This window comes from Gymnoscopelus braueri (genome assembly GCF_963280865.1).
Source record: "Gymnoscopelus braueri genome assembly, chromosome: 3".
Lineage (NCBI taxonomy): Eukaryota > Metazoa > Chordata > Actinopteri > Myctophiformes > Myctophidae > Gymnoscopelus > Gymnoscopelus braueri.
Window position 1 is genome coordinate 16,404,410 of NC_137612.1, and position 12,185 is coordinate 16,416,594.

The 12,185-nt window shown below is 43.3% G+C and overlaps 2 protein-coding genes across 2 annotated transcripts; both read left to right on the forward strand.

Moving 5' to 3' along the window:
* Positions 1 to 394: 394 nt before the first annotated feature.
* On the forward strand, positions 395 to 6,007 carry LOC308082328 (uncharacterized protein). Its single transcript, XM_080424046.1, has 8 exons — positions 395 to 524; positions 852 to 1,901; positions 2,119 to 2,577; positions 2,810 to 3,066; positions 4,008 to 4,306; positions 4,501 to 4,628; positions 5,007 to 5,333; positions 5,850 to 6,007. Exons 5-7 carry the CDS (start codon positions 4,031 to 4,033, stop codon positions 5,242 to 5,244), a joined length of 642 nt encoding a protein of 213 aa, XP_080280172.1. The 5' UTR covers positions 395 to 524; positions 852 to 1,901; positions 2,119 to 2,577; positions 2,810 to 3,066; positions 4,008 to 4,030; the 3' UTR covers positions 5,245 to 5,333; positions 5,850 to 6,007.
* Positions 6,008 to 8,221: 2,214 nt separating this feature from the next.
* On the forward strand, positions 8,222 to 9,871 carry LOC308082221 (E3 ubiquitin-protein ligase TRIM39-like). The gene has a single exon (XM_080423899.1). It carries the CDS (start codon positions 8,431 to 8,433, stop codon positions 9,841 to 9,843), a length of 1,413 nt encoding a protein of 470 aa, XP_080280025.1. The 5' UTR covers positions 8,222 to 8,430; the 3' UTR covers positions 9,844 to 9,871.
* The last annotated feature ends 2,314 nt before the right edge of the window (positions 9,872 to 12,185 follow it).

Below are 12,185 nucleotides of genomic sequence, written 5' to 3' on the forward strand. Positions count from 1 at the left end.
ACCACATCACCCCCCCATGGAAGACAACCACATCTCCCCCATGGGAAACAACCGCACCAGGAACCACATCACCCCCATGGAAGACAACAACTCCAGGAACCACATCAGGACTCAGGACAAGAGAAAGAGACAGAATTACTCTTGTTAGATTACAGCATTCAAATGAGCCTTTCTCCCTCCTCTTCTGTGTGTGTGTGTGTGTGTGTGTGTGTGTGTGTGTGTGTGTGTGTGTGTGTGTGTGTGTGTGTGCGTGCGTGCGTGCGTGCGTGCGTGCGTGCGTGCGTGCGTGCGTGCGTGCGTGCGTGCGTGCGTGCGTGCGTGCGTGCGTGCGTGCGTGCGTGCGTGCGTGCGTGCGTGCGTGCGTGCGTGCGTGCGTGTGTGGGTGTGTGTGTTTAGTATGAGTGGACAGGTGCTCCTGTAATTGACATCAGTAACATTGATGGTCAGCTGACTGATGTTCAGGTGTGGAGTTCCAGTCTGTCCAACGATGATGTCTTCCTCTACATGACCTATGCTAACTATGGGTATGTCCCTGACCTATGCTAACTATGGGTATGTCCCTGTGTGTGTGTGTGTGTGTGTGTGTGTGTGTGCGTGCGTGCGTGCGTGCGTGCGTGCGTGCGTGCGTGCGTGCGTGCGTGCGTGCGTGCGTGCGTGCGTGCGTGCGTGTTCATTCAGTAGCCTACACGCATGCACCTCATGAAGCTCAAATCAAATGCCTCATTGTGTGTGTGTGTGTGTGTGTGTGTGTGTGTGTGTGTGTGTGTGTGTGTGTGTGTGTGTGTGTGTGTGTGTGTGTGTGTGTGTGTGTGTGTGTGTGTGTGTGTGTGTGTGTGTGTGTGTGTGTTCAGGGATTACCGTGGTTCTGTCCTCACCTGGTTCGAGATCAGCTACTCTCTCAGAGGGAACTCACTATTGGAGGAGGCTTATGAGATACAGGTACCAATCAGCCAGCGGACAGACCAACCAATCAGAGGACATGCCAGAGAGTCTGCAGGACTGATTGAGAAGAGAAGGAAAAAGGTTTTCAGAAAGCAAGGACGGAAAGACAGGAAAAGAGAATGGCTTTAGACTTCAGAGAAAGAGAGGGAGATTGAGAAACAGCCTGATGCAGGGAGGAAGAGAGGGACGTTAGTAGAATGAGGGAAAAGGGCAGAAGTGAGGGATGGAAATAGAGTAAAGACCTGAAAAGGTCCTCTCTTGTCTTTGTTCTATGAAATGTTACAATGTCAAATAGAAATCATCCATTTACATTTAGATTAGATTTTAAAAATTATGCTTACATTTAAAATATAATTAAGTGGTCAAAGTGTTTTAGTTTCTGACAATGAATAACAACATTCATGCCTTGATGTGTTCCGTTGATGAGCATAATTTATGAGGTCAAATTTCAGATCCTGTCTGTTACTGTAAATCAATTATCTCACTGCTCTGATGTCTACAATAAATCATATTCAAATTTAAAAGGGGTTTTCTGTTTTAAAGTCAGATATGTAAAATTGAATGAAAATGAACAAATTCAATTAAGCTGATTGAACGAGAAGCAAGGAAAGAAATAAGCCCGATTCACCTGACAGAGTGTGGAGTGTTAACTGGAAGTGATACCACTGCTGTGAACAGAAACGAAACCTACTGTATAGCTTTCCATATCAGTTCCTGTGATTTCTAGACACGGAAAAGAGTGAAGATAAACACACGTGCAGCTTGTTTGGAAAGACGACAGACAAGGAGCAGCCTGCACACAGACGGACAGAGAAGTAGACACATAAATACATATAGATACAGATGGTTTCCTGACGAGCTCTGCTGGACAGCACTAAGGACCATGAGGCCGAACAGACCAGCTGTCTTCTACATTCTCAATATGATTCTGATGGTGGAGTCATCTATACCTACATCTGGTAGAGACACACACACACACACACACACACACACACACACACACACACACACACACACACACACACACACACACACACACACACACACACACACACACACACACACACACACACACACACACACACACACACACACACACACACACACACACGTTCAAAGTTAAGGCTGGAAGAGTTAAACCTTATTCAATCCTTTTCTTCAATCTATCCTGTCCAGTCTATCCAGGTACAAACTTGCGAGGCCAGATGTTTACTCTGTCACGGTATGGAGGAGGAGTCTCCCTCTACCCTCCCTCCTTAAATCCATCATCCCCCTCTCCCTCATGGACTCCTTATACCACCTCCTACTGGCCATGGAAGACAACAACTCCAGATACCACTGCTGTGAACAGAAACGAAACCTACTTTATAGCTTTCCATATCAGTGCCTGTGATATCTGGACACGGAAGAGAGTGAAGATAAACAAGTGAAGCTTGTTTCGAAAGACGACAGACAAGGAGCAGCCTGCACACAGACGGACAGAGAAGCAGACACATAAATACATATAGATACAGATAGAGTTTCCTGACGAGCTCTGCTGGACAGCACTAAGGACCATGAGGCCGAACAGACCAGCTGTCTTCTACATTCTCAATATGATTCTGATGGTGGAGTCTATGACTAGATCTGGTCCTGGTAGGTATAGACAGACACACACACACACACACACACACACACACACACACACACACACACACACACACACACACACACACACACACACACACACACACACACACACACACACACACACACACACACACACACACACACACACACACACACACACACACACACACACACACACATTCAAAGTCAAGGCTGGAAGCATTAAACCTTATCCTTTTCTTCAATCTATCCTGTCCAGTCTATCCAGGTACAGACTTGCGAGGCCAGATGTTTACTCTGTCACGAGGAGGAGGAGGAGTCTCCCTCTACCCTCTACATCTCCCCCATGGGAAACAACCGCACCAGGAACCACATCACCCCCATGGAAAACAACCACATCTCCCCCATGGGAAACAACCACACCAGGAACCACATCACCCCCATGGAAGACAACCGCACCAGGAACCACATCACCCCCACCAAAACCAGTACCAACCACAGTGTCTCCTAGAGGAGGTGAGTTTGGTCTGATATGTTCTGTTCTTCTTGTGAATTAGAACAGCCTGTTTAATTTCCTGCTATTCCAGCTTCAGTCATTTAGCGGAAGCTCTTACTGATTTACTGATCTAATGTAATCTAATGGACCAGTAGATCACACTAATGTAATCTAATGGACCAGTAGATCACACTAATGTAATCTAATGGACCAGTAGATCACACTAATATAATCTAATGGACCAGTAGATCACACTAATGTAATCTAATGGACCAGTAGATCACGCTAATGTAATCTAATGGACCAGTAGATCACGCTAATGTAATCTAATGGACCAGTAGATCACACTAATGTAATCTAATGGACCAGTAGATCACACTGATGTAATCTAATGGACCAGTAGATCACACAAATATAATCTAATGGTGCATGTGTCTGTATGGGGATTCATGTGGCTGTACTGGTATACCTGTGGCTGTACTGGTATACTTGTGACTGTACTGGTATACCTGTGGCTGTACTGGTATACTGTGACTGTACTGGTATACCTGTGGCTGTACTAGTATACCTGTGGCTGTACTGGTATACTTGTGACTGTACTGGTATACTTGTGACTGTACTGGTATACCTGTGACTGTACTGGTATACCTGTGGCTGTACTGGTATACATGTGGCTGTACTGGGATTCTTTCTGGCAGGTGCCAGGAACCAGTGTTGACTCCAAGACACTCCGCTAGTTGTTCATATTATGTCACGTTAAACACACAGAATGCAATTGAATATATTAGGCTGCATTGTAGAACACAACATTCATCACTCTGGAAGAATATTAATATGTTATTATTTCATATTATGCTGACAAAAGACTAAACTAAACTAAATTACGTTAAGCTAAACCAAATTCAACTAAACTACACTAAACTCTCCTACTGACTCTGTGATTCTTCTGATGTGTGTGTAGGCGTGTCTGTGTGCGTGCGTTACATGGCTGAAAACTACTACCAGTACCAGGACCAGAGCATCTTCACCCTCAGTCCTGAAAGCGGCTCTCGTATGGTCCTGTCAGAAGATATGTTTCGTCGGTTCACGCTGACTCTCGGCTACAACAGTAAACTGGCCTTCAAGTCCTATAGGCAGCTCTGGCCATCCGTCAGTGATGGCCTCTGGACCAGCGTGTGTGTCACTGTGGATAGCAGGAAGGGTGTGGCCCAGGTGTTTAGAGGAGGGACCATGAGCATCAGGAGGAGACTGCCAACGCAGGTGAGCAGAGGAGAGGACAAGAGAAAGAGACAGAATTACTCTTGTTACATTACAACATTCAAATGAGCCTTTCTCCCTCCTCTTCTGTGTGTGTGTGTGTGTGTGTGTGTGTGTGTGTGTGTGTGTGTGTGTGTGTGTGTGTGTGTGTGTGTGTGTGTGTGTGTGTGTGTGTGTGTGTGTGTGTGTGTGTTTAGTATGAGTGGACAGGTCCTCCTGTAATTGACATCAGTAACATTGATGGTCAGCTGACTGATGTCCAGGTGTGGAGTTCCAGTCTGTCCAACCATGATGTCTTCCTCTACATGACCTATGCTGAATATGGGTATGTCCCTGTGTGTGTGTGTGTGTGTGTGCGTGCGTGTGCGTGCGTGCGTGCGCGTGCGTGCGTGCGTGCGTGCGTGCGTGCGTGCGTGCGTGCGTGCGTGCGTGCGTGCGTGCGTGCGTGCGTGTGTGTGTCTGTTTGTGTCTGTGTGTGCGTGCGTTCGTGCGTGCGTTCATAGCCTACACACAGCACCTCATAAAGCTCAAGTCAAATGCCACATTGTGTGTGTGTGTGTGTGTGTGTGTGTGTGTGTGTGTGTGTGTGTGTGTGTGTGTGTGTGTGTGTGTGTGTGTGTGTGTGTGTGTGTGTGTGTGTGTGTGTGTGTGTGTGTGTGCGTGTCTGGTGTGTGTTTGTGTGTGTCTGTGTCTGTGTGTCCAGGGAATACCGTGGTTCTGTCCTCAACTGGTTCGAGATCAGCTACTCTCTCAGAGGGAACTCACTATTGGAGGAGGCTTATGAGATACAGGGATCAATCAGCCAGCGGACAGATCAACCAATCAGGGGACATGCCAGAGAGTCTGCACGACTGATTGAGAAGAGAAGGAAAAAGGTTTTCAGAAAGCAAGGACGGAAAGACAGGAAAAGAGAATTGTCCTCTCTTGTCTTTGTTCTATGAAATGTAACAATGTCAAATAAAAATCATAAATTTACATATAGATTAGATTTAAAAAATGATGATTACATTTAAAATATAAGCAGGGCACGGTGAGGGGCACGGTGGCGCAGTCGGTAGCGCTGTCGCCTCACAGCTAGAAGATCCTGGGTTCGATTCCTGCCGGGGACGCTGTGGGCGCTGGGGGCGTGTCTTCTCCTCCGTGTCATCAGCGCCCATACCCTAGGTGGGGTTGGTCTAGTCTGTGTGGAGTTTGCATGTTCTCCCCGTGTCTCTCAGGGTAGTTAATACCCTCACAAAAACATGTAGTAATCCTGGTCGCTATATCGCCTCCACCATGACAGCCGGGGCGCCTGAGGGAGGGGAAGGGAACTGGTTGGAATAACGTGTTCCTTCCACACGCTACGTCCAACCAGGGAAACTCCCCCCTGTCAGGTGACAAGAAGGTCAGTTGGCTCTCATGCATTGAAGGAGGCATGAGCTCGGCCCTGGCCTCCCTAGGCTGGTGAGGGGAGTGTAGCGCCCAGGATCACTTAGAAAATTGGCACTGGGTGAAAAATAAGGGTTACAAAATCGCGGGATAAAAAAATATATATAAGCGGTCAAAGTGTTTTAGTTTCTGACAATGAATAACAACATTCATTCCTTGATGTGTTCCGTTGATGAGCATAATTTATGGGGTCAAATTTCAGATCCTGTCTGTTACTGTAAATCAATTATCTCACTGCTCTGATGTCTACAATAAAACATATTCACATTTAAAAGGGGTTTTCTGTTTTAAAGTCAGATATGTTCATTTGAAAGAAAATGAACAAATTGAATGAGCTGATTGAATGAGAAGCAGACGGTAATTCACCTTCAGACCAAACAATTTCTACTGAGGAAGTCAAAACTGTCCTTATAGCTACAGGAGGGAATACTGGGAATACTGCGGGAATATATGCAGATGGGACTCTGCTGCTGTTGACTCTGTCAGCTGAATGACACGTTTACAAGAACCAGGATTCAAGTGAAAGTAAACTTCAGGGAACAATCATTCTAGAGAAGGAGTAAGGACCGGCTAGCTGTTTCCCTGTGTTGAGCAAACTGTGTAGCTTCAGTCAGAGACAAAATAGCTTCTTATTTGACCTTTTCAGAAGTGGATCTTTCCTGTCCAGTGTATTGTGACATTGTTCAACATCCTGTATATTGTGATCCACGGCTGCAGGAATAGTGGAGAGAGAAGAAAATAAAGGAATGTCCAGTTTGTAAGAAATTGTTCTCAATGATTCCCAACGTAAACTTGACTCTGACGAACGTGTGTGAGATCTTCATACAGCAGGGATGTTAGAGAGTTTCAGGAATTCAGAGAACTTCAACAGGGTCTGAGGTTCTCTGCAATTTGCATGCTAATAAACTCAAACTCATCTGTGTGTATCAACAGCCAGTCTGTGTTGTGTATCGACATAAAATACACACCAAACACAGATTCAGACCCTTGAAGAAAACTGGACTGGATCATGTTCAGAAATCACAGAAACTCTTACAGGGAGTGGAGGTCTTTTATACAATTAAGAGAAACTGTGACCAAAACAGCAAAATACAAGAAGAATAGAGAAGATTCCTCAATTTCTACAAAAGGAAGAGGAGGCCAGGATGGATGCACAGATGGAGGAAGAAGAGCAGAAGAGTCAGATTATGAAGAAGAAGATTGAGGGGCTGTGAAAAGAGACACCAACCCTTTCACACACAATCAGTGCCATAAAGGGGGAACTGAGAGCTGATCACATGTCATTACTGCACGACTACAAGTTCACAGTAAAAAGAGTCCAATGTGCACTGCTATAACCACAGCTGGCCTCAGCAGCACTGTGATAGATGTGGCCAAATTACCTTTTTGTGTCTGGTACAAGATGAAGGACATGTCTCCAACACTCCTGTGATTCTGGGCCCCAACACTGACCATCCAGAATTCATAAATAAATGACTGGTGTGTTAAACCACAAGGTGTGAGGTAGACTATGACCCCTGCAGCGAAACCCAATGCAATAAAACAGTCTGTCTTTGTGCTACAAAGGACAAGGTCCATACAATAATCAATGCAATGGGCGTTGTCCTTTTAGTGGACAATGCCATGTTTGTCTTTATGAAATGCAGTCAGTTGTCTCTAAAGGGAGTGGACTGTTAAATGTCAGTTTCAGATCTATTAAATCAGGGCTGTCAACTCTCACACTTTTGGTGACAGACAGACAGACAGACAGACAGACAGACAGACAGACAGACAGACAGACAGACAGACAGACAGACAGACAGACACAGACAGACACACACAGACAGACACACACACAGACACACGCTCACACTTCCTGGGTTATGGTGAACATCTTAGATGTCATGTACAGTATCAGAGAAGTACAGGGGTTTTTGAATGGACAGATTTGTGTTACAATAATAAGTGTTCAAAAATAAGGACCTCTTATTTTGATTGTGTCACCTGATTAGTAACATACTCATCCACTTCATGTTTTTGTATTGTAACATCATTTAGACTTTTTTTTTTAATGTGAAAATAAAATAAACTGTGATGGTCTTTCAGACTGTTAACTTACTATATCTGGCCAAAGTGAACGAGCGTGCACACACACACACACACACACACACACACACACACACACACACACACACACACACACACACACACACACACACACACACACACACACACACACACACACACAGGAAAACAGAGAGAGAAGAACTGAGAAATAGAGTGACAGAGAGAAAGTAGGAGACCGAGAAACACTAGTAGGGAATGAGAAAAAGGCAGAAAGAGCAAGGGAAAGATATGAATTAAAAAATAACTACCGTAATCTAATCAGCCGATTGCCATAAAGAGATTCAGAGAACAAAGCTCCGCCCCATACCTGGTGATTCATCTGAGAGAAACAGGAAACAGAGAGGTTAATCTTATACCTCACTGATAACACAGTGAACACACAGACACAAAGCAAGAGATTCACCTCCAGACCAAAAGGGAACTAGGGAACTTAATCTTCTGCTGTCGACTCCGTCAGCTGAATGAGACATTTACAAGAAACAGGATTCAAAGAGAACATGAACTTCAGGTAACTTTCTAAAGGAAAAGGCTGTTACCAGGACCGACTGGCTGTATTACTGTGTTGACAAGTCGTACGTATAGCATCGCTCAAAATGGCTTCCTTGGTGTCTTTTTCAGAAGAGGAGTTTTCCTGTCCTGTGTGTTGTGATGTCTTTAAACAGCCTGTTGTCCTGACATGTAGCCACAGCTTCTGTAAGGCCTGTCTGCAGGAATGGTGGAGAGAGAAGAAAATAAAGGAATGTCCTGTTTGTAGGAAAATATCATCAATTGAACCGTCCATAAACCTGGCTCTGAAGAACCTGTGTGAGACCTTCTTACAGGAGAGAAGTCCGAGAGCTTTAGAAAGTGAGAGAGCTTCAACAGGGTCTGAGGATATTTGCAATCTGCACGCAGAGAAGCTCAAACTCTTCTGTGTGGACGATCAACAGCCGGTCTGTGTCGTGTGTCGAGTTTCTAAAAACCACACCAACCACAGATTCAGACCCATCGATGAAGCTGCACTGGATCACAAGGAGGATGTTCAGAAATCACTGAAGCTCTTACGGGAGAAACTGGTGGTCTTTAATACAGTTAAAACTAACTGGGAACAAACAGGACAACACATTAAGGTCCAGGCACAGCACACAGAGCAACAGATTAATAAACTGTTTCAGAAGATTCATCACTTTCTTCAAGAGAAAGAGGAGACCAGGGTCAATGCACTGAGGATGGAAGAGAAGCAGAAGAGTCAGATGATAAAGGATAAGATTGATAAACTGAACAAAAATATAGGAACCCTTTCACATACAATCAAAGCCCTGGACGAGGAGCTGAGAGCTGAACACATCGCATTCCTGCACAACTACAAGGCCACAGTGAGAAGAGTCCAGCTCACTCCACAGGACCCACAGCAGGTCTCAGGGGCACTGATAGACGTGGCCAAACACCTGGGCAATCTGACCTTCAGCGTCTGGGACAAGATGAAAGACATTGTCTCCTACACTCCTGTGATTCTGGACCCCAACACTGCCCATCCAGTATACATCCTGTCTGATGATCTGACCACTTGTAGACGCGGAGAGAAACAGGAGCTTCCTGACAATCCAGAGAGATTTGACCACTACGGAAATGTCTTGGGTTCTGAGGGGTTCAACTCAGGGATTCACAGGTGGGACATTGAGGTTGGAAACAATACTGAGTGGGAACTGGGCGTGTTAGCAAAGTCTTACCCGAGGAAGGGAAACGGAGGGGGTCCATACTGGAGAATAGAGTTATATAATGGCTTATACACAGCAGAGTCCTTACTCGAACCAACCACTGATCTCTCAGTGAGGCAGAGACCCCGGAGGATCAGAGTCCAGCTGGACTGGAGCAGAGGACAGCTGTCATTCTGTGATTCTGATACTAACACACGCATACACACCTTCACACACACTTTCACTGACAAACTGTTTCCATACATGTACACTGCTCATGCTTCCCCACTGAAGATATTACCAGGGAAGGTCTCTGTAATTCCGGAATAGCACAATGATGAAGATGATTGAATGGTTGATAAGAAAACTATAACAATAGTTCTTGTAATGTATAGTATACAGAATACAGTATATATAGCATACCGTATATGTAATTTGGAAGAAATGGGTTTATTTTGTATAACCAGTGTCATATCGAATGTTTGTGTGATCAGTGTCATATGAAATGTTGCTAATAGTGTGTCATATATACATATCAATCAAATTGAAGACCAAATTGTAAATCGCTGATTTTGGGCTTCAAACCCTTTTCTAATTAAATTTGGCATTTGGGCAACTTTGCTAAGGATAAAAGGATACATTTTGAGTGATACAGTGATTGTACTCTGTGTATCATTATCATTAATTAAAAATGTAGCATATAGATACTATGTACGTGTGTATACCATATAAGAACAAAAGGGATAAGAGAGAGCGACAGTATATTTAGTTATATTCTTTGTTCTGTGCTCAATATGAGCACAGAACAAAGTACACCCCCTACTATAGGGTGTCAAATAAATTACGTGAGGTAAACTATGATCCCTGCAGGAAAACAAAGTGTGTTCAAATGCAATAAAACAATCTGCCTTTGCTCCACAAAGGAGGAAGTCCATACAATAATCAATGCAATGGACGTTGTTATGTTAGTGGATAGTGTCATGTTTGTCTTCATTAACCCTGGCATTCCTATCTTGGGAAAGATTTAAAAAAATGTTCCACTTATTTAACCATCCTACTAGACAATTATGCTACTTTGTCAAATCCTTCAATCACCTCTCTCCAAATCTGTTTGTCGATCATAGTATAGCAGTAGTAGCTGTAATAATAGGTATCTAAGTTATAGTAATTATAGTAGTAGCAGTATACAGTGTTATCCCTCCACGATGTCACTGTTGTCTCTGTATAGTTCAAAGAATAGAAGTAAAATCTAGACATCATTTCCATATCTTGTTTAATTCGACACCCATTGACATAGTAAAATAATTATAGTACATCATTGTATCTGGGCCACAATTTCATTTCACAATATTATGTACAAAATCATTGTTAGTAGAGTGGAATAAGAGAATAGCCCTCCATATAAAATTCAAACCTGTTACAATAAGGAGGATTTTTACAAATATAAAACTTAAGATGGTTGCTCAACAACCAGAAAATGTCACAGGTTTTACAACCAGTAGAAATTTCCCCAAAATGTTTCCAAATTAATTATGAGACATCAGAAAAATATCTGAAATGTGATGGTTTCAACCATAAAATGATCGGAAAATGTTGTCTCTGAAGTAAATTAAACCAACGGTGAAAACACCAGAAACCTTTGCTATAAATAATCTTTCATTTAATTTACATGTAATTGTCACTTCGACATGTACTTTTTTGTATTTAACTATTAACTTATTGCTGTCAGTACTTAGTAATATTACTGACTTGTAGGAGTCCAAACTAGTTTGGGAATTTGGTCTGTGTGCGTCTTTGTGAGGTAATGTTCGTTCACATTTCTCATTTTCTTTTTTTTATTTCACTCAACTCTGTGAAGTTCATAATTATTGTCATTTGACACCGGCTATACTGCTGTGCTATCTTGTCTCAAGGCAACAGTCATCACACAAAGGCGAACAATGGTATGGTCATTGTTAAAGATTCTATGAGGTTTTCCAGGAGACCACATGTACCCCCCTTTAAGCTTGTAACCCATTTCATGTCCTCAATCCATATTTTGACAAACATGCTTGCTCCACAGACTATGCATGAAGAGGAAAAGTCTTTGCAGTCTTTGGTTATGTTGCCATTTTGCTGTAGTGTTCTCTGTAATGCTTAATTTATACTCTGTGTCGCTCAGAAAAAATAGTACATCTACAATTTTCGGTATGTGACACGAAGCACAACGAAGTATAAATCAGACTTAAGGCACCGCCATGTTATGAAGCTAGCCCATTATATAATGCATTGCTTTCTGTGGAGGATCAACCAACACTGTGCTACCTGCAGCGGTGGTCGCCATTCCTGTGACATGGATGACCAAGTATATGCAGGTATTTATCCTAAGCAAACCCAATATTCTTTTCCCCCTAAGTAGCCAACCTACAGGCTCACAGTAGATGTTTTTTTTTTTTTTTTTTACATTCCCAAAATAGGGTGGACAGGGTAAATGTGGTTTACACAGTTTGATTCTAAACATCTAACTAGCTGTAAGTTAGTCTACCCTGAAGACGGCATGTTGCCAAAATATGACAGTGTATTAAATAGAACAATAAATAAAATACTTTTTGTAAGGAAAGTACAAGTTTGATTTAACCTATGGACTGAGTTTGCAATGGGAGGGCACTCAATTGAATCAAGATGATACATAA